The sequence below is a fragment of the Sphaerodactylus townsendi genome, linkage group LG14 (genome assembly GCF_021028975.2).
Source record: "Sphaerodactylus townsendi isolate TG3544 linkage group LG14, MPM_Stown_v2.3, whole genome shotgun sequence".
Taxonomy (NCBI): Eukaryota; Metazoa; Chordata; class Lepidosauria; order Squamata; family Sphaerodactylidae; genus Sphaerodactylus; species Sphaerodactylus townsendi.
The window spans coordinates 14,916,017-14,939,436 of NC_059438.1; the positions used below are offsets into that span (position 1 = coordinate 14,916,017).

Here is a 23,420-nt window from a genome sequence, read left to right on the forward strand (position 1 = left end):
GATTACTTGAAATTCTGTATGAGATCTCCAGGCCACCCCTGGCAAATTGGCAACCCTGGTGCCCACAGAGAAGATTGATTAAGCAGCTTGCAGCTTAAACAGAGAGAGCATTCAGATCCCCACAAAAGATTACCAGACCTCGAATCCTGATCTTGATGTGGAAGCTTTCCCTTTCAATCTCGTTTATGACATAACCACCCGCTTTAAAACACTGAAAATAAATTGAACGAGGAAGCCTGCTAGGGCACTTCCTTTTTCCTTCTGGAGCTGTGAGTGCAAAGCGAAAGCTCCTGTTTTCAGAATGTGCAGAGGAACCTGAAGCAACGCTATCGGCAAATTCTAGGGACTTTCTAAGCAGCGTTGCCATTTTGCTCAACTCGACAGGTCAGTGTTTCCTTTGTCGCTTTATAGATTATTAAATAGGCAATTCAATGGGTTTTGTGGGCTAGATCTGGCCAAGAAAAAATGACAACGGAGAGGTGTGTGCGCTTAGCGACGGCTTGTATATTGCAAAGAGTTCCTCAGAATACAGCAAATAGGTTGGTGCAGACGTTCCTTTCATGGCCTGGTTGTAGGTTTCCCAAAAGCATCTGGCTAGTTATATCTGGAAACAGGCAGCGGGGTAGGAAAGCAGTACATATTTACGTGTGTTTGGGGTAGGGGGCTTTTCCATAATATGTTCCACACCGTTTTCACTGCAGGATTTCAGCATTCACGTTAGGCGAGGGAAGGGTGGCAATACACTGGAGGAGTTGGAGCTGACCTGGCCGAAATGGGTACAAAGGGCACGGATTATCAAGGCAAGGGTTATTATCACGCATTTGCAAGGCTTCCTGGTCACAGAGATAATGCCTCTACTGATCCCTTTCGTGTGTGTGAAGGCTTTGTTCATAAGATAAGTCAAAGGTGCAGCAGGACAAAGTTAGGGCTACGTTTCTGCTCCCTCCCTCCCCACACACATTCATCGTTTCTTACGGGAACTTAGAAATAGCAGATGGACGTTTGCTCTGTTCTACTCAGGCCCCTTCCGCACATGCAGAATAATGCACTTTCAAACCACTTTCAATGCGCTTTGAAGCTGGATGTTATTGTGTGGAACAGCAAAACCCACTTTCAAACAATTGTGAAAATGACATGAACGTGCATTATTCTGCATGTGTGGAAGGGGTCTCAGTGTCGTATACTGGTTAGTGTGTTGGACTAAGATCTGGGACACCCAGCCTCCAATCCATACTGGGGTTTCCAAGTCTCTGCTAGCCACCAGTGAGGGATGGAGCGGGATAGGGTTGCCAGACCCAGGTTGGGGAAACTCTCAGAGATTTGGGAATGGAGTCCAGGGACCTCAGTGCCGTCCCATATTTATTCAATTTTATTTTATTAAATTTCGTCACCGCCCCTCCCTCTCAGGCTCAGAGCGGACTCCAACATGATAGAAATACAAAACATACAGCACAGTATAAATATCTATCATACATTAAAAATTTAAAATGTTTTTACTTATGTCTACTAAAACAAGCTGACGGAACTTCCATTTCACTGAGCCCCGGTAAGCGTTAAAATGAAAAGGCAGACAAAACCCACCCTGTTGTCTCCCCGTGAGCGGTGGACTCTGATCTGGGGAACTGGATTTGTTTCCCCGCTCCTACACTCCTGCCAGTTGACCTTGGGCTGGTCACAGCTCTCTCAGGACTCTCTCAGCCGCACCTGCCTCACAAGGTGTCTGTTGTGGGGAGAGGAAGGGAAAGGAGTTCGTAAGCCCCTTTGAATCTCCTTACAGGAGAGAAAGGAGGGGTATAAATCCAAACTCATCTTCTTCATAAAACCCTCTTTTAACAAAACCTTTTGTAATGTTTTGAGAACAAGCCAGCTGGATCAGACCAGAGTCCATCTAGTCCAGCTCTCTGCTACTCGCAGTGGCCCACCAGGTGCCTTTGGGAGCTCACATGCAGGATGTGAAAGCAATGGCCTTCTGCAGCTGTTGCTCCCGAGCACCTGGACTGTTAAGGCATTTGCAATCTCAGATCAAGGAGGATCAAGATTGGTAGCCATAGATCGACTTCTCCTCCATAAATCTGTCCAAGCCCCTTTTAAAGCTAAGGGACTTGGTTCTCTGTGTCTGTCCATTTGTCTGCCTGTGGCCCCTTCTGCACATGCAGAATAACGCGCTTTCAATTCTCTTTCGATGCACTTTGCAGCTGGATTTGACTGTGCGGAATAGCAAAATCCACTTGCAAACAATTGTGAAAGTGGATTGGAAGTGCATCATTCTGCATGGGCGGAAGGGGCCGGTGTCTCTCAGCCCAGTGTCCAAACCTCGTGATGAGAAAGGAGTGGGGATTAGTGGCCCTTTAATAAATCATTGAAAGGCCCCTGTGGCCTTTCAGAGACGGTAGCTGGTCGGGGAATCTCAGAAGTGGGAAACAGGGCTCTTCATCCCTCCTGTTGTTCTTTCAAGTCTTCTCTTCTGACCTCCATTTTCATCTGTTTATATAGTACGCCCCACAGCACATTTTATCGCTCTGAACTGGAACTGAATTGTTCCAGCATACGTTTGATGTTTATTTTCCACCACTGAACGCTTTTTTAATCTGCCGCTTTCAAGGACTTGACCTGCCCCCTTTAATCTGCCGTAATTAACATTGTTTTATGTTTCTAAGCTTCTTAGCCGCCTCGAGCATTTCTTTAATGGAAAGAGCAGCCTAAAAATATTCCAAGCACCCAAATATATAAACCGATCATAATTTAGGCCACAACCATCTTCCCGCTTTTTACAGAACTTGCTATGCCCTGACTGCTTTCCCATGGCTTTTACCCTGATTGGCTGATAGCTGCCAATATAGCATATTAACTGTCTTCAGTCTTCCCTGCCCCCCCTCCCCACCGTTGTTGGGGTTTCGATTATCGATTGGCACCAATCTGGAAATTGGTTTTAAATTTATAGCTATATGAATGGCCTTATTGTTGTGATACTGAGTTTGGAAATGTTGCAAGGCACTCCGAGTCTATCCCAGTGGAAATGAGTGGCCTAGAAATCTAACAAATACGTTATTATTTATTTTGTTTGATACGTTCTTGTTATTACTTGCTGCAAGGAGTTATAGTTCCTCCTTCCGTTCCGGGGAGGTGAGTCTTTCCAGGTATCCGACACCCACTCCAACCCAGTTATACCAGTTGTATTTACTAAACTTGGAGGCCAGCGTGGTGTAGTGGTTAAGAGCAGGTGGATTCTAATCTGGAAAACTGGGTTTGATTCCCCACTCCTCCACCTGAGTGGCAGAGGCTTATCTGCTGAACCAGATGTGTTTCCGCACTCCTACATTCCTGCTAGGTCAGTGGTGGCGAACCTATGGCACTCCAGATGTTCATGAACTACAATCCCCATCAGCCCCTGCCAGCATGGCCAATTGGCCATGCTAGCAGGGGCTGATGGGAATTGTAGTTCATGAACATCTGGAGTGCCATAGGTTTGCCACCACGGTGCTAGGTGATCTTGGGCTGGTCACAGTTCTTCAGAACTCCCTCAGCCCCACCCACCTCACAAGGTGTCTGTTGTGGGGAGAAGAAGGGAAAGGAGCTTGTAAGCCACCTTGAGTCTCCTTACAGGAGAGAAAGGTGGGGTATAAATCCAAACTCTTCTTCTTCTTAACTGATCCATGTTTTTGCTACATGTCCTGGTAAAGGTTGCCAACCTCCTGGGGAGGGCTGGACCTCTCAGCATTATATCTGCAGAATACAGAAATCCATTCAGGGGGGGGATGGGGAGCTTCAGAGGTTAGAGTCTATGGCATCACATTCTCAATTGAATGCCCTCTTCACGCCAAACTTCACCCTCTCCAAGCTCCACCCCAAATCACCAGGAATTCCCTAACTCGCAGTTGGAAACTCCTGGGCTTGGTAGATCTCTGTTCTTTTTTTGTCCCTAGTGTGTTTCTTCCCCATTTGTGGAGGCTTTGCTGAAAACATGTGGCTACAGTTCTCATTTTTCTAGGTTCAGTTCCTTTCTTCTCCATCAACCGAAATTATTTCCTGCTTGATTTTAATTGCATTATTCCCAAGCTGGGTTTCCTAACAGGTGCTTTTGATTCCCTCTTCCTTTTTGGACAGCTCTGCCATGGAGGGAGGTCATTCCTACCGTGAAGAAAGCCACCAAGAAGAAGCAACAGGGGTCACGCCCGATTCTGCTGCGGCTACTGACTCAGATGACGACAATGGATACGAAGCCCTGACTTTCTTTCACCCAAACCAGGAACAGAGAGAAACTCGCAATCTCGCAGGTAAGCCTTGGAGATATGCCTGGCTGGTTTTGCAGCTGGTTGCCCTGAGTTACGCCAAACTGAATTCCGCTCAAATAGAAATCATCAGAACTGAAATAGCACTGAGCGACCTGCCATTTGGCAGCTGAAAATAGGAACTTAAAGGAAATGGTTTCACATGAATACCAAGCAAAACAGATGACATGTCCAGTAACAAGACTCACCATGGGGGGAGGGGGGGAGTGAGTTTCAAGTCCTGCCTCCAAAATATACATTTGCCAACAACAACTCCCTCCTCCACAGTAAAGATTCATAATCTGCCAACCTACTATTTAGATCCAGCCAGCATGATGTGGTAGCTAACAGTAGTGGGCTCTAATCTGGAGAACGAGGTTTGTTTCCCCACTCCTCCACATGAGCGACAGACTCTTATCTAGAGAACAAGATTTGTTTCCCCACTCCTGCATATGAAGCCTACTGGATGATCTGCTTCAGATCTGCACTGTGGTGCACCAAAAAAGGGGGCTTCAGTATTCGCCCTGCCACCACCCCCACCCCCACCCCCAGTGTTATCTTCCAACATAAAATGGTGCTAGGATCATTTGCCCTTTCTGGAAAACTAGGCTGATCAGACGTCCCGCTTTTGGCGGGACAGTCCCGCCTTGAAACAACTTGTCCCGCGTCCCGCAGGTTTTTTCCAATGTCCCGGGTTTTGGAAGACTGCCGCACTGCCTTCTGGGGCGCAAGGCAGTGCGGCAGCCTCCCGTGCGGCCGCAGGAGCGCACAGCCTTCTGGGGCGCTGCCGTTTCCCGCCATGTGACAGGGCGGGAAACGGGAGCGCCCCAGAAGGCAGTGCGCTCCTCCGGCTGCGCACGCATGTGCACGCGCGGCCGCCCATTCGCCTGCCCCGGTTTGCGAAGGTGACCATCTGGTCACCTTATGGAAAACATACAAGCAACTGTCAGCAGTGATGGGATTCAGCAGGTTCACACCACTTTGGCAGAACCGGTTGTTAAAATGATGCTTGTAAACAACCAGTTGTTAAATTATTTGAATCCCACCACCGAAACTGGTTGTTAAATTATTTGAATCCCACCACTGGCTGTCAGTATGTTTCAGGCCACAGGTAGCAAAAGTCCTTTCTCTTTGCACACTGGGCACAGTCTAAGTCAGATTCACACATGCGTAGGAATTGTTGCCAGAACTGCTTGGTACTGTGAGAACACACTTGTGCAGCATGTAAACTTTGTGATGTGTGAAATGGCCCTCATTCTCAGGATAGTTAGGATTTGGCATGCAGCTCTCCCATGGCAGAAAAAAGAAAGAGAATATTTCACCTTGCACCTGATGCTGTATTTTTGGGAGAGGGGGGCTTTCGAGCAATCTAGTCCAACAGTGGTTTCATACTTCAAATACATAAAATACTGGGTTCCATTTCTGGCATCTTAGCTTAAACCAGTGTACGAGAATACCCTGGCGAGCTACTACAGATGAGTAGGTGCCTGAGTTATTGTTTGGACTCAAACACACTGTTGGTATATCATTTTAGATGGTAACAGAAGTCCAAAGAACTCTCAAAGTCCCGATTCCTCCATGACAACAAAAGAACTTCAGGAATACTGGAGGAATGAGAAACGCAACTACCGAGCCGTCAAAGTCCTTTTTGAAATCCCGTCTGCCAGAATTGTAGAGAAGGCCTTCGCTAAGTATGTGGTAAGCTCATGAGTGAATGTGAAATAGTGCTGAACCACCTCAGCCTCTGGCTTAATGGAATTTTGGCCTCCATTTTGTTTTCAGAATCACCTAACTAATCAAGAGCTAGGGCAGTGATGGCGAACCTTTTCGAGACCGAGTGCCCGAATTGCAACCCAAAACCCACTTATTTATCGCAAAGTGCCAACACGGTGATTTTACCTGAATACTGAGGTTTTAGTTTAGAAAAAACGGTTGGTTCCGAGGCGTGCATTACTCAGGAGTAAGCTTGGTGGTAGTCGGTGGCTTTGCTTTGAAGCAACTGCGCAACACTTTGAACGGGTGAATCCTGACCCTAGGAGGGTTTACTCAGAAGCAAGCCCCATTGCCAGCAACTGAGCTTACTCCCAGGTAAAGGATTGTGCTTTAGTTCTTCCCATGAAAATCAGTGGGGTTTAACAGCGCTTAACAGGGTTACCTACACTGCTTCCCCAAAACCAGGTCTTAGGCTTAATGCTAATAATCTCCCTGAAATAATTACACTATTATCACATGATGAACTCTGTGTATGCGTGCCCACAGAGAGGGCTCTGAGTGCCACCTCTGGCACCCGTGCCATAGGTTCGCCACCACTGAGCTAGGGTGAGGTAATGCTTAGAGTATTGATCCAGGAAGATCCCCATGACTTTGGGCCAGTCAGTCCCCCTCCATACACCTAATCTACCTCGTAGAGTTGCTAAAATGGAGGGAACCTCATATGCCATCCTGAACTCCAAAAATGAAAGGTGAGATAAAAAAACATAATAGATGGATAAGTGTGGCTAGCATACAGTGTTCATTAGCTGTGGAAAGCTTCAGCTTGTAGTCTGCAAATTATTATTTGAGCTAACCAGGGTTGGGGGGGGAGGGATCCATCTGCAATGTATACATGACACTAGGTATAGTTAGCTCTGAAAATGAAAGAAAGAGGGAAATCACCCATGAGAGAAAAGGAAGAAGACGGAGCACAATCCCACAGGGCATTTCTTGACTCCTAACCATGGTTAGCTCCAAACCCAGAGTTTACAGATTAACTTTTGTAGAAAAAAAGTGTTGTAAGCATAGCTTTTAAAATGAAAGAAAGGGAGAAATCTTATGTAAGAGATGAGGGGAAATGTGCCCACTGGGGACTTCTGGTCTCATAACCATGGTTAGGACAATGGGCGGGGTTACGTTTGCACAAGGTTGATGGGGTTGATATACTGGAGAGATGAAGTCAGATGGATCCCTAATTAAGAGCTTTGTGGTAGGGATCCACAAGGCAGAGGCTGATTCTCTGTCAAAGGACATGATCCTTGAGTCCTGTTTGTCCACTGTGCAAAACGCACTACTGTCCATACCTAAATACTGTCCTAAACTAAGAGCACCTTCATTGGTTTGTAGCATTCCTTATCCTGATTGGATCCCTTTCTCATCAGGATGAAGAAAAAAACTAATCTGATTGGCCATGACCCTGAGAAGCCGTTATGAGTTCACCATAGTGCCCACCTTTAACTTGTGCCAAGCTTGAAAACGGTTTCTTTTGTTCTTTTTCTTTTTCTCCTATTGTTTTGTCTCCTTTAGAAATACCAAATCATTATCATCCAAACTGGCAGTTTTGACAGCAACAGATCAATAATTGAACGCCGGTACTCCGATTTTGAAAGGCTGCACGCAGATCTTTTGAAGGCATTTTATGATGAAATGGAAGACGTTCCCTTTCCCAAAAAGATCCTGACTGGAAACTTCACAGAGGATATTATCATGGAGAGGAAATTAGCTTTTCAGGATTATCTGCGGCTTCTCTATTCCATGGGATGTATCCAGACATCAAGTACATTTATCGATTTCTTAATAGGACCCGAAATGGAGGAGGGTTACAGTTGTCTACGCGGCGGACAGTACACCAAAGCTCTGGAAATATTTCTGCAAGTTGTGCCCCTACAAGAAAAATTAATCAAGCACAGACCCATTCTTCTGGTCCCAACTCTTTGCGCCATACTCATTTGTCACAAAGACTTAGACAATTCCAGAAGCGCCTATGAATTTGGAGAGAAAGCTTTACACCGCCTTCAGAACTATCCCAACAACAGGTATTTTATGCCTCTGCTGGAAACAATGATATCTTTGGCATATGAACTTGGCAAGGACTTTGTATCCTTACAAGAGAAACTGGAAGAGAGAAGAGCAAAGAAAGGACCAAGAAAAGCGGCAACCCTGAAAGAACTCGCTGTTCAGGAGTATGTGCACTGAGTGGATAATGGGGGTCTTCTCTGGGGCTACTGGGGCTACAGTTAGTGGTGTGCAGTTGCAGGTTACAGTATCCAGTGATCCCTGGCCCGAGGGATATCTGGTTGGCTTCAACGAGAGCCAGGGCTTTTACGGCCCTAACTCTAGCCTGGTGGAACAAATTGCCTGGTGATGTCAGGGCTCTGTGGTAATTATGTCAGTTCCGCAGGGCCTGTAAGGCATGGCTGTTCCACCAAGTCTTTTCCAACTAGGCAGTCGGATTATTTGAATGCAATATAACATCTTTTCGGTATCTGGGGGAAGGTGAGGAGGGAAAGGTGGAAGGTGGGAAGGATGAATTCATTTTATTAAATTACCACCATCACAGCATTATTTTTAAAATTTTACATTATTTAAATTGTTAATGGGTTAATTTTCAATTTGGATTATATTTTAATGTTTGTGTAATGTTTAATTACGTTGTAGCCAGAGCCCTTCGGGGATAGGGCAGGATATAAGCCCAGAAATAAATACAAAATAAAAAATCTTCTGGTCTACAGTACATTCTTAAGACGCAACAATGCAATCCTCCAAGGTAGCCCGTGGCCTCTCCCTAACCTGGAAGGACTATGAAATATTTCAAGAATGTAGAAAGAACCTTGCTGGATCCACCCAAAGGCACATCTAGTCCAGCCTCCTGTTTCCCACAGCCAGATATCCTCAAAAGCCCACAAGCAAGGCACAGAAACCAATGCTCGACCCCGCTGTTGCCTCTCCCCATAACCCACTAGCAACTGGTATTTACAGGTATGTTGCCTCCAGGGACAGAGCAAGGGGGGAAAGCGGAGGTGGGATCCATCAGGTTCTCACAGGTTCCCGAGAGTAGGTTACTAATTATTTGTGTGTGCCAAGAGGGGGTTACTAATTGGTGATTTTGCCACGTGATTTTTGCTTTAGTTACACCCCTCCTCTCAGCAGTAGCGCGCAGAACTTGAAGCAGTCTAGCAGGAGGTGCACCGGCGTGCGTGGCAGCCTGCTCCTGCATGCATTCGTTTCCCACCCAAGGACCAGTGCAGCGGCTGCATCCTTGCCACAGCCCCGCCCAGGAATGCCCCGCCCCTGGAATGCCCGGCCACGCCCCTGTTGTGCCCTGCCCAGTCCTATTGGCGCCACGCCACAGTTTGAATCCCACCACCATGGGAACCTATTGCTAAAATTTTTGGATCCCACCACTGGTGGAAAGCACCCAGGGCACTAGTGCATCCTCCGCCCCTGCCATGCCAATGTTTGCCCCACCCCGGAATGCCCTGCCACTCCCCCGCCCCCGCAGGGGTGCACGCCCAGTGCATCGAGCATCCCCCCGCCGCCTTGGAGCTATGCCTCTGGTTGCCTCTGAAAATGAAGTCATTACAGTTGACCACCACTGTTGAATTCATTTTCCATGAATCTGACTAAACCCCTTTCAAAACAATCTACAGTAGATTGCCTCTTCTGGGTTGGGGAAATCCCAGAGTTTTGGGGGATGGAGCCAGGGATGATGGGGTTAAGGGAGGGGAGGCAATTCAGCGGGGTATAATGCCATACAGTCCACCCTCCAAAGCAGCCATTTTCTCGAGGGGAACTGATCTTGTCAGATCTCCAAAGCTGAGCAGGGTCTGCCCTGGTTAGTAGTTGGATGGGAGGCCACTAAGAAAGCCCAGGGTCGGGAGGAAGAGGCAAGCAATGGCAAATGGCAAGTCATCTCTGAACGCCTCTTGCCTCAAAAACCTCACAGGGGTGCCACAGGTCAACTGTAACTTGTCAGCGGGGTGGGGGGAAAGGTCTTTATGCTTTCTGCATTCTGTTGCATGACAGATTTTAGCGCCTCAATAGGATGACTCTCACTTGACAAACCTACAATGCGCGTCAATCAAGACGTACAACTGGAGCATCAGTCAAGACATGCAACTGGAGCGGTTTCATCTTGGCTGAAAGAGGAGACAGCAAACATCGGCCTAGCTCGCCTTACAAACCTCAGACAGCTCGTAACCCCCCACCCCACCCCTACCATGAATTTAAATACAATCTGGGCAGATTGGTTTAAACTGCCGCAGGGATTTGCACTACAAACTACTGAGTTGGGGCCTATTTCCATATCAATTAATACTTCATTTGGGCCATTAAGGAGATAATAGCTCCTACACCACTCTTGAAAATAATTGAAGGGGTCCCTTAGGTTGCGTGGTTCTTTCTGAAATATGCAGGAAAGGAAGCTGTTCCCCGCACAGCATCTTGTTTACAGGGAATGCTGTGATCTTTCTACTTCAGCCTCACGGTCTGGGTGTGTTGTTGACTATGCCAACAACAGAGGATAATTATTCCATTCTTCTGTATCTTAATAAGGGCATGGCAGAGTGGCTAAAAGCGGTGGACTCTAATCGGGTGAACCCAGTTTGATTCCCTAGGGAGCAGCAGTGGCGTAGTGGCTAAGAGCAGTGGCTAAGAGCAGGTGCACTCTGATCTGGAGGAACCGGGTTTGATTCCCAGCTCTGCCGCTTGTGTTGTGGAGGCTTATCTGGGGAATTCAGATTAGCCTGTGCACTCCCACACACGCCAGCTGGGTTACCTTGGGCTAGTCACAGCTTTGCGGAGCTCTCTCAGCCCCACCCATCTCACAGGGTGTTTGTTGTAAGGGGGGAAGGACAAGGAGATTGTGAGCCCCTTTGAGTCTCCTACAGGAGAGAAAGGGGGGATATAAATCCAAACTCTTCTTCTTCTTCTTCTACTCCTCCACATGAAGCCTGCTGCATGGCCTTGAGCCAGTCACAGTTCTCTCTGAACTCTCTCAGTCTCCCCTACCTCACAAGGTGTTGTGGGGAGGGGAAGGCCATCGTAAGCCACTTTGGCCCTTTCCACACAGACAAATTAAAGCGGGGGAAAGGCAGGTTACATGAACCTGCCCTGGCCCCTTCACACGGCTGGCTGTCCCATGGACCGCCAGCACATTGGTAATTTTGTAGAAGCCAATACACTACGCTGAAGTGTGTCAGGAATGGGCCTTGTAGAGCACATGTAGAACCTGAGAGCCCAGAGCAGGGCCTGCTGTTAACTCCTGGAGTACAGTGGCCCAGCTGATTCTGCTATGGCCCCTTCCGCACCTGCAGAATAATGCACTTTCAATCCACTTTCACAATTGTTTGCAAGTGGATTTTGCTATATCACACAGTAGAATCCAGCTGCAAAGTGCATTGAAAGTGGATTGAAAGTGCATTATTCTGCATGTGCGGAAGGGTTATATGTTGTCACTGCTGCTTTGTCTGTCCCTCATTTAAAGTAGGTAGAGAAACAGAGTGGCTACAGCTGCACCCTCTCCCTTTGGGCAGGACGGATGCCAGCCTTCAGGCGGGACCTGGGGATCCTCCAGAATTAAGCTCATCTCCAGACTACAGTGGTCAGTTCCCCTGCAGAAAATGGATGCCTTGGAAGATAGATCCCACAGCATTGCACCCCATTGAAGTCTCTGTCCTCAGACCCCATCCCCAAATCCTCAGCAATTTCCTAACCTGGATCTGGCAATTCTATCCCCTATTTCCCATTGGTGGCCAGGTGGGACACTAATCGGTAGGGGGCATCGGGGCCCAGAGGGAAAGGGGCGGAAAAGCAAGTGTAACCCCCATGCTCAGAATGGGTTGACCCAGAAAGGGGTGGAGACTCAAAGCAGCAGGAGGCTGCAGAGCTCATGTAGTTTGGAGGAGACAAGGCTACCAGACTCGGACCTTGATAGCCTTTAACACCTTGTGGTTGCAATGGGTGAGAGTTCTCCTGGAAACCTTCATCATGTTGAATCCTGTTCACCAAGCCCTTGGAGTCTTCAGGAGCCAACCCACTTGCAGGAAGAAATGGACTTGGCAATATCAGAAGACTGTTAACTAGAAGGCCTTGAAATGAAACCTGAACAGGACCTTGAAGTGTGATGTTAAATGTTGATGTTTGATGTTATATGTTAAGAAAGTAAACCATTTTGTTTTGTTTTTTAAATTTGTTGTTGCAAACTCATTCCAAGTACTGCCCCACAGAACTCACAAGCTGAGGTTATACAAGCATGGATGATGATGAAGAAGAAAAAGAGTTTGGATTCATACCCCACCTTTCTCTCCTGTAAGGAGACTGAAGGTGGCCAACATGCTCCTTTCCCTTCCTCTCCCCACAACAGACACCTTGAGAGGTAGGTGGGGCTGAGTTAGTTCAGCAAGAACTGTGACTAGCCCAAGGTCACCCAGCAGGAGTGTAGGAGTGCAGAAACACGTCTGGTTCACTAGATAAACCCCAGCCACTCAGGTGAAGCAGTGGGGAACAAAAACCCGGTTCTCCAGATTAGACTCCACTTGCTCTTAAGCACAACACCAAACTGGCTCTCATGATGAACTGCTATAACCATCCTGACAGAGCCCTCCCAAAGAACGGTCTTCCTGAGATTCACTTGAAGCAGAAGCAACACCAAAAACCACCAGGATCCCAGCCAGTGGTGGGATCCAAAAATTTTAATAACAGTTTCCGATGGTGGTGGGATTCAAACAGTGGTGCCGCCGCACACACGCACCTCCGGTCCCTATTGGGCAGGGAGGTTGCTTTAGTAACCCCTTCTCGGCACTACGAAAAAATTAGTAACCACTTCTAGGGAAGTGGTGAGAACTGGTTGGATCCCACCTCTGATCCCAGCCCTTTCCCCCAGCCACAATGCTTCTCCAGTTCTGAGAAAGTATAACTTTCCTGTATTAAAAGTTCCAGAAAAGCAACAAGAAGCATTTCCCCTTGAATATTGTCTGGCGTGTCACTAGGTGGTGCTATGGCATTGACTTAGAACCACGTATCTTCCAGGCGTGAATCCTAAACCAGGTGCACTTATTTTGAAAAAAATCAAAACTTTTATCTCAAAGGGGGCTTTTTTTAAAAAAAAGCGTTAGAAATAAATAATTCCCAGAGTCTAACATTTAAATTTTTCATGTCCTTAAATCATTGAAAACATCAATTCCATTGTGAGTTTTGGAATGGGAAAAGCTTACTTTTCTAGTCGTCCTTAAGGACAGTTTAAATACCTCTCTTTATCAGGAAGCCGTACGAGCCAGCTAGAAAGCTGAAAGAGAAAAAAATATTCTTGCAGGCTTTTAGGCCTGGTGAGTTCAAAGCCGGAGTCACCGCAGCGCCTCCATTCCTGCTCCGCCGTTTCCCCCTGATCAAAAGGAGACAAAGTTAAAACTCGCAACTCCTAAAAGAACTATCAAATAATGAGGGGAGGAGAGGAGGGGGAAAAAAATATATACCAACCTTTTTCTCAGCAGTGCAAAGGAAAATAGAAAGTCAGTGAATCTGCCTTTTTCTGGTTTCGGCTTAGGTTGGCCAGGGACCCCTACTGACAGAGTCAAAAGGGATGGATCAGCGGGACGGATCCAGAACAGGCCAGCGGGATAACTAGATGAAGTTCATTTGTGTCGGGATTCAGCCCCCAAAATTGTACGAAGCTCTGTGGCTCAGGCAGGGCCAGATGCCTAGGAATGATGGGCAGTCCACCCACCAAGTCAAGCAGCTGCCCGCCGACCCTCAGCTGGTTGGTGGGCAGAAGAAGTCCAACAGAAGGGGGAGCATGCCCAGTGCGATGATGTCACTTCCAGGTTGACATGCGATGATGTCACTTCCAGGTTGACTCTAGCACTCTCCCCCCAATTTCTATGGAAACTGTAGAGTTTTGGAGGAGAGTCCCAGAGCACCCCCTGCAAGATGTCATACTTCTGCGTCAACCTGGAAGTTACATCATCGTGTTGTGCACACAGCTCACAACCCCCAAACCCACCTCTGTGAAGCTCCCGGGGGACCTGGCAACCTAAGTAGGTCACATGACAGAGCATCTCTGTGTTTGTGTCTATTTGTACCCCACTTTTCTCTCCAATGGGGACCCAATTGGCTTACATCATTTCCCTCCCCTCCATTGTATCGTCATAACAACCCCGTGAGTTAGGTTAGGACAGTGGCGATGAACCTATGGCACAGGTGCCAGAGGTGGCACTCAGAGTCCTCTCTGTGAGCACGTGCACACAGAGTTTGTCATGTGGGCGGGAATCGCCCCACACACACATATAGGCTGGCCTGGGCCGTTGGACTTGATGTGCGTGCACCTCAGCGAGCAGGGAGGACTTGGCTGGTGGGCCTGGTGCCTGTGCTCCAGGTGGCTGCTGCCCAGGGCGGGGGGCGAGGCAGAAGATGCTAGAAAGATACATGTGGGACTTGCTGGAGGCTACAGCAGGCTGGCCCCTGCTCGAGGGGGTTATTCAGGTTAAATTGCTGCATTAGCACTTTGCGATAAATAAGTGGGTTTTGGGTTTCAATTTGGGCACTCGGTCTCGAAAAGGTTTGCCATCACTGGGTTAGGACAAGAGAGACTGACCCAAAATCACCCAAAGTTTCATGGCAGACTGAAAATTCAAGGTACCCAAAGGAGACTCGAGATACCCAAAGAAGGTTGGCACACAGTCGAATAACAGCCAGTGGTCAGTCGAGACGTGCATCCCTTTGAGAAATTCTCAGCAGATAAGATCCATAAGCAGGTCGTTAGCAATACTGGTTAGCTTCTATGGGCAGACAATTCCTGAATGCCAGATGTTGCAAAGAAACCACCAGCCGTGGCCTTCATTGAGTTTCCAAAGACATATGGCTGACAGATGTTCAGAAAGGAACGCTGGACTTGACATCCCTACACATGAATCAGACCACAGATCCGCCAAGTATTGTCTACTCAGCCTGGCAGATGTGTGTGTGTGTGTGGGGGGGGAGGTCTTTCACCTCATCTATTGCTTGGTCCCTTTAACTGGAGATGACCAGGATGGGATCTGGGACCATCCACAGGCCAAGCAGACCGTCTGCCGTTGAGCCACCTCCATACCCTAACAGAGGAGCTGATGTTCAGCAGAGCCTGCCGGAGAGATGGGGCCCTGTCAATCACATTGGGACATCTCTCCCTCCAGTGCCCCTGATGGCAATGACCATCGTCACATGACTCAACGCCAGTCAATGCAGCCACTGAACTTATCACTGTCCACGTGATGCATCGAGATCCCCCAGCAACAAGGACGGAAGGAGCAAGAGGAAGAATCAGCTCGACAAAATAGTCTATTCCCCAGACACGATGCTTTCTTCTTGCTACAATACAGTTTCGAGATGGCCCTTTTTCTCTGGGTCTCTTTGAGCGTGGAGGGCCCTGCGTTACAGGAGGATAACGACAAGGTTTCCAATTTCCGCAGACACTCTTCGCTAACACCCCATTCACCGCTACAAAAATCCTGCTTCCTCTCAAAGGAAAAGGACCCTTTTACAACATTTGGCGCTGCTCTCCCAGGAGAGCTCAATCGCGCACTCCTATTTTTGTGTTTTTTTCCTTCTTCTTCCAGCCATTTTTCAACGAATCCACAAATCCCTTTGAGACAACCCATCTTTCAAGCTATTTTCCCCCCGTTTCATTGATATCACCTGCCCTCGCTGCCGCAATAGCTTGTTTGCCTGTTTAAAAGAAAGAAAAGGAAGGAAGAAAACGAAAGATACAGGGGAGAATGTAGCATCATTAACAATTCTTTAATACATACAAGCAAATCTGGCAACTTTAAATCATGTTTCTCCCTTTGAAACACACAGCCGACTGTCTTCCCCACTTTCTACTTAGCAAATCTTCATAGAGTTTTTTTTAATAGTCTTTCTACTTTTGCCATGATCAAAGGAATCGCACTCCGTTTGCTTGTTCCTCTGATAAGTGATAAAAGATGTCAGGGAGACTAATGAGAACTGCCTCCAGCTTCCTTCATAAAGCCCCCGTAGAAAAGGGAAAATCACAATGCATCATCAAACCTTTTAAGGGAGGGGAGGGGGGAGCCAAAATGCTAGGTACAAAGGCAGTAGGAAGCAGGGTATGGCGGGGGGGGGGGGGGCTTTTGCCAAGGAAACAAAACAGGACAGCAATGAAAAGGAAATATTATTCCAATCAAGAGACCCCAGCTAGATTTATTTTTTTTAAAGAACTCAACAGAATCTTTGCCGAAATTATTTGTGGTCCCCTTTGTTCTGCATTTTTAACAATATCCATTTCCCCAATTATTAAAGTCGTCAACTGGATTAACAACTGGATTTGCATCCTACAACCAGTAAAAAAAAAAATATTTTGACAGCCAGTATTGACATTCAAGAAGGGTGTATAAATTAGTCTGTTAGACTCCGCCCATGACATCCCAGATTCTACCAGGCTGCACCCATGAGACACCAGGTTCCGTCAAGTTCCACTCATGACAACTGAAATTCCACTGGGTACCACCCACAACAACTAGACTTGCCAGCCTCCAGGGGGTGGCTGGAGATCTCCTGTGATTGCAACTGAACTCTAGGCAACAGTGACCAGTTCACCCAGAGGAAATGGATGCTTTGGAAGGAGGGGTCTATGAAATTATACTTTAATAAAGTCCCTCCCCTCCCCAGCGTGGTATAGTGGTTAAGAGCAGGTGCACTCTAATGTGGAAAACCAGGTTTGTTTCCCCACTCCTCCACCTGAGTGACAGAGGCTTATCTAGTGAACCAGATGTGTTTCCGCACTCCTACATTCCTGCTGGGTGACCTTGGGCTAGTCACAGCTCTCGCTGAACTAACTCAGCCCCACCTACCACTCAAGGTGACTGTTTGGTTTGGTTTATTAGATTTGTATACCGCCCTCCCCCGAAGGGCTCAGGGAGGTGAACAACAGCTGCAACAGCAATACAATATCATATAGTAGGCAACAAACGTCAAACATATGAAATAAATATCAATATCTTGTTGTGGGGAGAGGAAGGGAAAGGAGCTTGTAAGCCACCTTGAGTCTCCTTACAGGAGAGAAAGATGGAGTACAAATCCAAACTCTTTTTCTTCTACTAAATCCACCCATCCTTAGTTTCCACCCCCGAATCTCCAGGTATTTTCCAACTTAGAGCTGGGAACCCTAAGGACAGCCCAGATTTCCCCAGGCCCCAACCACGGTATCCCAAATTCCATTCTGTTCCTTCCAGAGTCCTCCACCCCTCCACCACAGGATAAGAATCCCACAGATCTTGTATTTTTGAAATCTAAAATTATTAGATCCAGAGATGACAAGACTGCCCCCCCCCCACCACCACCTTAACTAATTCATGAAACTCCATTTCAAGAAAAAGAAGAAGAGTTTGGATTTATACCCCACCTTTCTCTCCTATAAGGAAACTCAAGGTAGCTTACAAACTCTTTTCCCTTCCTCTCCCCACAATAGACACCTTGTGAGGTAGGTGGGGCTGAGAGAATTCCAAAGAACTGTGATTAGCCAAAGGTCACCCAGCAGGAATGTAGGAGTGCAAAAACACGTCTGGTTCACCAAATAAGCCTCTGCCACTCAGGTGGAGGAGTGGGGAATCAAACCCGGTTCTCCAGATTCGAATCCACCTGCTCTTAACCACTACACCACACTGGCTCTCCATGACTGGCTGGACCAAATTAAACTGGGGGGGGGGGGGGCAGCAAGTGTGTAGAGAGAGAAAAATTTCAATAATTTTGCAGGATGCCCTTTAAAGGGATATATTAAACATAAATTCCTTGGGGAAAATTAATACCTCACATATGGTGCATTAAGTGGAGGAACTTGAAGCAATTTGGAGTAAGAAAGCCATTAGACACTTTAAGCTTATTATACAAAGCACAGAGTCTTTGGGGGATTTTTTAAAAATAAGGAACCCTATTATACGCACAGAGGAGGGCAAATTATTAAGGATTGGGAACAGATGCGTGGGAGGGGGGGAGAAACTTCACACCAATTCAGTGCCTCCATTTTCCAGCTAGTTTGGGAAAATCTGAGTATACCAACACCCATCGGAAAGCAATAAAGTCCTTGCTTCTTTCACAGAGACCTGTGCAAATTGGCATTTTTAAAATCATGGCCTGAAATTGCTGCTTGCCTGTGTCTTTGTGGTTGTATTCAAATACCACCAACAAAGGAATAAGCTGGGTGTGTGTGTCTCTTATTGATTCTTATCAAGTTATGGTTCTTAGGAGCTGTGGGGACAGTTAAGAAGAAGTAGTTTGGATTTATACCCCACTTTTCTCTCCTATAAGGAGGCTCAAGGTGGCTTACAAGCTCCGTTCCTTTCCTCTCCCCACAACAGACACTTTATGAGGCAGGTGGGGATGAGAGAGTTCCAAAGAACTGTGACTAGCCCAAGGTCACCCAGCAGGAATGTAGGAGTGCGGAAACACATCTGGTTCACCAGATAAGCCTCTGTCACTCAGGTGGAGGAGCAGGGAATCAAACCCGGTTCTCCAGATTAGAATCCACCTGCTCTTAACCACTACACCATGCTGGTAAATTGATTTGAACTTGCAGTATAGACGTGCCACTTTCTTTCCCTGGCCAACTTCCTACTATTTTTTAAAGAAAATACAGTGGGGCCAAAATATTACCCAGTTTGGAGGGGCAGGCTGCTATCAGCTAGTGCCTGCCAACTTGGGTTACCAGCATTGGCATCCGGTGGGGGATTGAAGGGGGTAGGAATGTACCAGATCTATCTCACACCAACGCCCCAACAACACATCTGGCATAAACTGGAAACGATATCATCACGTTGGCTTGACACTCTAGGATTCACATGAAACTCTATGGTTTAAGTTTACAGTTGGACACTCCTTGGTTAAAACAGCCTATAGTAGAGCTTTGCTGGAGGGAAGATTCAAGAATATGCAACGTTCCAAAAGAGTTTGTTCATGTGATCTGATTACGGTTGAAACACTTGACCATTCTCTGTTTGTATGCCCTAAATACAATAAGATACGCATGAAATACATGAATTCCATTTTCTTGCAATGTTCTCAGTGGCAAGAGTGTTATAAGATACCCAATCTCCAGAACAGCTCTGATGTGTTCTTTTGTGAAACTGTTGCAAATTTTATACTGGAAATTAGTAATTTTAACTGTATTTCTTAAACTTGTTTTGCTTTAAAATATTGTCCTGTTTTGTATGCCAACAAAGGCTTGTGTGTGTGTGCCTATAGTAGAACATGTGAAGGGACTTTTCAGCCTCTGGCCATGTTTCCATCTAGTCAGTGGTGGGATCCAAACATTTTAGTAACAGGTTCCCAGGGTGGTGGGATTCAAACTGTGGCGTAACGCCAATGGGGCTGGGCGGGGCACGACGGGGGCGTGGCCGGGCATTCCGGGGGTGGGGCATTCCTGGGCGGGGCTGTGGCAAGGACCCAGCCGCTGCATGGAATCGCTTAGGCGGAAGCGAAGATGCACTGCAGGCGCATGAGCAATTGCCACTCACGCCGGTGCACCTCCTGCTAGACTGTTTCAAGTTCTGCGTGCTACTGCTGAGAGGAGGGCGTAACTAAGGCAAAAATCACGTGGCAAAATCACCAATTAGTCACCCCTTCTCGGCACACACAAACCTACTCTCGGGAACCTGTGAGAACCTGCTGGATCCCACCTCTGCATCTAGTCCCACAGTGTCTGCTCTGACCAGCAACAGCTTTCTCAGGACTCCAGCAACAATCAATGCATCATGTGCCATCACAACAGTGACTCTCAGACCAGGTTTTGCAAGACTCAAAAAACCTCACTAATTCTGTCAAGGGGTGTCTCGGAACTCTCAAACCAAATTTAACTTTAACACATTTCCATTTTCGTATACATATACCACAAATTTTCGTTTTCTCCGGGTGCTTTTTGACGTTTCGGATGCATTGTCTTGGATATAAAAAAATCCTCGCCGTCGGCCACCGAAGCTCAGGAGACGAATTCTGGGGAGCCCAGGAAGATGTTGAGGGGTGGGGAGCAGAAGGCCAAAGTGTTCCATTCCAGAAATAGAAGCTGGCACACGTCCTTTCAAAGGCTATGCGGCATGATTGTGTTTGTTCCTAATTGAATTAAAAGTGGTTGCTATTTTTAACAGTTTTATTACGTGTCATGCTACACATAGACTTCAGATTCATTTGCTCTGCTTAGGAGGGGCAGGCGTCACAAAAAATGTAACAACCTATGGAGTGCCAAAACTCCAAAAAGGTCAGGGATCCTTTTTTTTAACACCATACCCTGCCTTGATTCGTGCAAGCCACCTTTAACATGGCAGAAATGGTCTACATTGAAGGGAAAGGTAGTCCCCTGTGCCAGCACCAGGTCATTACTGACACATGGGGTGGCGTCACATCGTGACATTTACTAGGTAGATGTTGTTTATGGGGTGTTTTGCCATTGCTTTCCCCATTCATCTATGGTTTACCCCCGGCAAGCTGGGTACTCATTTTACTAACCTCAGATGCAGAGGTGGGATCCAGCAGGTTCTCACAGGTTCCCGAGAGTAGGTTACTAACTATTTGTGTGTGCCGAGAGGGGGTTACTAATTGGTGATTTTGCCACGTGATTTTTGCCTTAGTTACGCCCCTCCTCTCAGCAGTAGCGCGCAGAACTTGAAGCAGTCTAGCAGGAGGTGCACCGGCGTGCGTGGCAGCCTGCGCCTGCATGCATTCGTTTCCCACCCAAGGACCGGCACAGTGGCTGCGTCCTTGACACAGCCCTGCCCAGGAATGCCCCACCCCCGGAATGCCCGGCCACGCCCTTGTCATGCCCTGCCCAGCCCCACTGGCACTACGCCACAGTTTGAATCCCACCACCATGGGAACCTGTTACTAAAAATTTTGGATCCCACCACTGCTCAGATGGATGGAAAGCTGAGTCAACCTTGAGTTGGCAATATGAAACCGACATCTGTTGGGGTCGAACTCAGGCCATGAGCAGGGCTTCTGACCACAGTACTGCAGTTGGCCTGATAGCCCTTCAGATGGCCTTGAGAACTAACGGCTCTAGCATTCCTGTTCTGTATTGCTTTGCTTTGAGATCTTTGAGGGAAGGAAAGAAGAGGGGCATATTGGTGGGCATAAAAAGGGTGCTTGGAAAGTCAGTCTTTAGAAACTTGCGACCCTCCAGATGTTATGGACTACAGCATGTTGCTGACAGGGGAAGATGGGAACTGTAGTCCATAACATCTGGAGGGCCACGAGTTTGACACCTATGTATGGCCATGCTGTCGTCCGTCAATAAAGGCTTTTGATTGAAATCACTGAGGCTGATATTGGTTGCAGATCCACGGCTTGACAGACACACAGCTATTACCTGTACTTTAAAACCTTTCTGAAAAAGAGAGGCCAACGCTTCACCAAAGAATAATTCCTTTCATTGGGCAAAATGTTGTTTTGACAATTCCTCAGGTTTTTTTTAAAAAAAATGAGGCAAAACAAAAGAAAGTCAGAAGACAAAGAGCAAACTGCTGGTGTTGATACTTCCCCCCCCCCAAAAGCAAAAACTCAATTTATAGATGAAGCCCAACACTGTAGGCATGTCTTTTAACCTGAAATAATGCCTTGAGGCCCATTGCTCTTTTTTTGTGATTTTTTTAAAAAAAGAACTCCTTTGATACCAGATAGGAACTAATTCTAGGGGTGGGTCCAGAACTGCACACCAGATACCCGCTGATTTGCCAACCCGTGCGGGGTTTTTTTTTCCTCAAAAATATCCCCTCAGTTGCTGCTGGCACCTCTTGTCAGCCACTGACAAGAAGATCTTTCTCTGTGAAGGGCGATTTGCACAGCGGGAAGCCTGTAAAGTGACTGCCTCAGGTACTATGAAAATATATGAGAGTCAAACCATATAGAAATGAGAAGGGGATGGGGGAAAGGGGGGGGGGACACACTCACAGGGCCTCTTCGCTTTAAAAACGGAAGAGAAAGCCGAGGAGGGGAGGAAGGAGCAGAAGAGGAGCAAAACCTTCAAGAAATGTTCTCCAACTTCGTTCTCACCTCAGGAGCAAGAGAGAAAAAGGCAGGGAAGTCTGAAGAAAGCCAAGACAGAAAAAAATAGTTTAAATGGCACTCCTCATATTGACACGCTGAAACTGACTTCCACACGGCTGAGAGAGTTCTGAGAGATCTGTAACTGGCCCAAGGTCTCTTTGGAGAGGTTTAGAAGATTGTTTTGCATTCTTTCCCAGGTTTTATGTCGGTTTTCTACTACCAATTTGGTTTTGTCTCTGCTGGGTATTTTTGAGTGTTAAATGCTTCTTTTATTGTTTTATAGTGAAAGGAACCTCAAGCAGTACAGTGCAGTAAAGACTTTATTGTGAATCCATAGGCCATTACAATATTAAAAACATATAAACACTCTGGTACGTACCTCTGGGGGTACTCATACCATAGGCTGGGAACCATGGCCATAGGGTCTATCCCAGTGGTGGGATCCAAAAATTTTAGTAACAGGTTCCCATGGTGGTGGGATTCAAACAGTGGCGTAGCGCCAATGGGGTTGGGCGGGGCATTCTGGGGGTGGGGCATTGCTGGGTGGGGCTGTTTGGGGGCCTTGGCTGCTTTCATGTCCTTGGGCGGGAAGCTTAAGCACGCATGAGCAGGCTGCCGCGCACGCTTGTCCGATACCTCCTGCTAGACTGCTTCAAGTTCTGCGCACTACTGCTGAGAGGAGGGGCGTAATTAAGGCAAAAATCACGCAGCAAAATCACCAATTAGTAGCCTCTTAGCGCACACAAGTAAGGTAGTAAGCGACTCCTCAGAAGACCGCAGCGAACCTGCTGGATCCCTCACAGTACTTTCCTTTGAAACTGCTAGTCTCAAATGATAGACCCTATTATGGCCATGGTTCCGTGCCTGGGGTATATGAACCCCTGAGGTATTTAGTCTGTAGCCTGGAGATCAGCTGTAATTCCAGGACAACTCAGAACCCACCTTGAGGTCCTTAATACTAGACTCTTGCCAAATTGCTATTTCTTCCTTAACACTTAATGTATTTCATCTGGAAACTGGACACCTCCAATCTGCTGACAGATCCTTGAATAAAAGACCATCTCGAATAAGAAACCAATCTAGACCAGGGGTAGGGAACCTGCGGCTCGAGAGCCGCATGCGGCTCTTCTGACCTTGCACTGTGGCTCCACGAGCTGAGCCGCCGGCCCCATCCTTGCCCGCCCTGCAGGCAGCAGGGCAGGCGCATCAACTGCCCGCGGCCGGCTGAGCCGCGCTGCAGGCTTCCCCTCTCACCCACCCCGTTGGAACGGGGCGGGCGTTTTCCCGGCGGCCGGCAAGGCCAAGCCACCGGCTTTATCCTTGCCCGCCCTGCAGGCAGAAGGGGGGGGGGCGCATCCATGCGCTTCTCAGAATGAG

General features: G+C 47.5%; 1 protein-coding gene across 1 annotated transcript; it reads left to right on the forward strand.

The window, feature by feature from the left end:
- The first annotated feature begins 275 nt into the window (after positions 1 to 275).
- On the forward strand, positions 276 to 8,708 carry SNX20 (sorting nexin 20). Its single transcript, XM_048515971.1, has 4 exons — positions 276 to 384; positions 4,105 to 4,274; positions 5,803 to 5,966; positions 7,548 to 8,708. The coding sequence occupies exons 2-4, from the start codon at positions 4,112 to 4,114 to the stop codon at positions 8,214 to 8,216; spliced, it is 996 nt and encodes a 331-aa protein (XP_048371928.1). The 5' UTR covers positions 276 to 384; positions 4,105 to 4,111; the 3' UTR covers positions 8,217 to 8,708.
- Positions 8,709 to 23,420: the final 14,712 nt, after the last annotated feature.

Coding starts and splice junctions, on each gene's coding strand:
- SNX20 (XM_048515971.1), top strand. CDS start 4,112: ATGGAGGGAGGTCATTCCTACCGTGAAGAAAGCCACCAAGAAGAAGCA. Junction 4,275..5,802: donor AGAAACTCGCAATCTCGCAG/GTAAGCCTTGGA, acceptor ATATCATTTTAG/ATGGTAACAGAAGTCCAAAG. Junction 5,967..7,547: donor AGGCCTTCGCTAAGTATGTG/GTAAGCTCATGA, acceptor TGTCTCCTTTAG/AAATACCAAATCATTATCAT.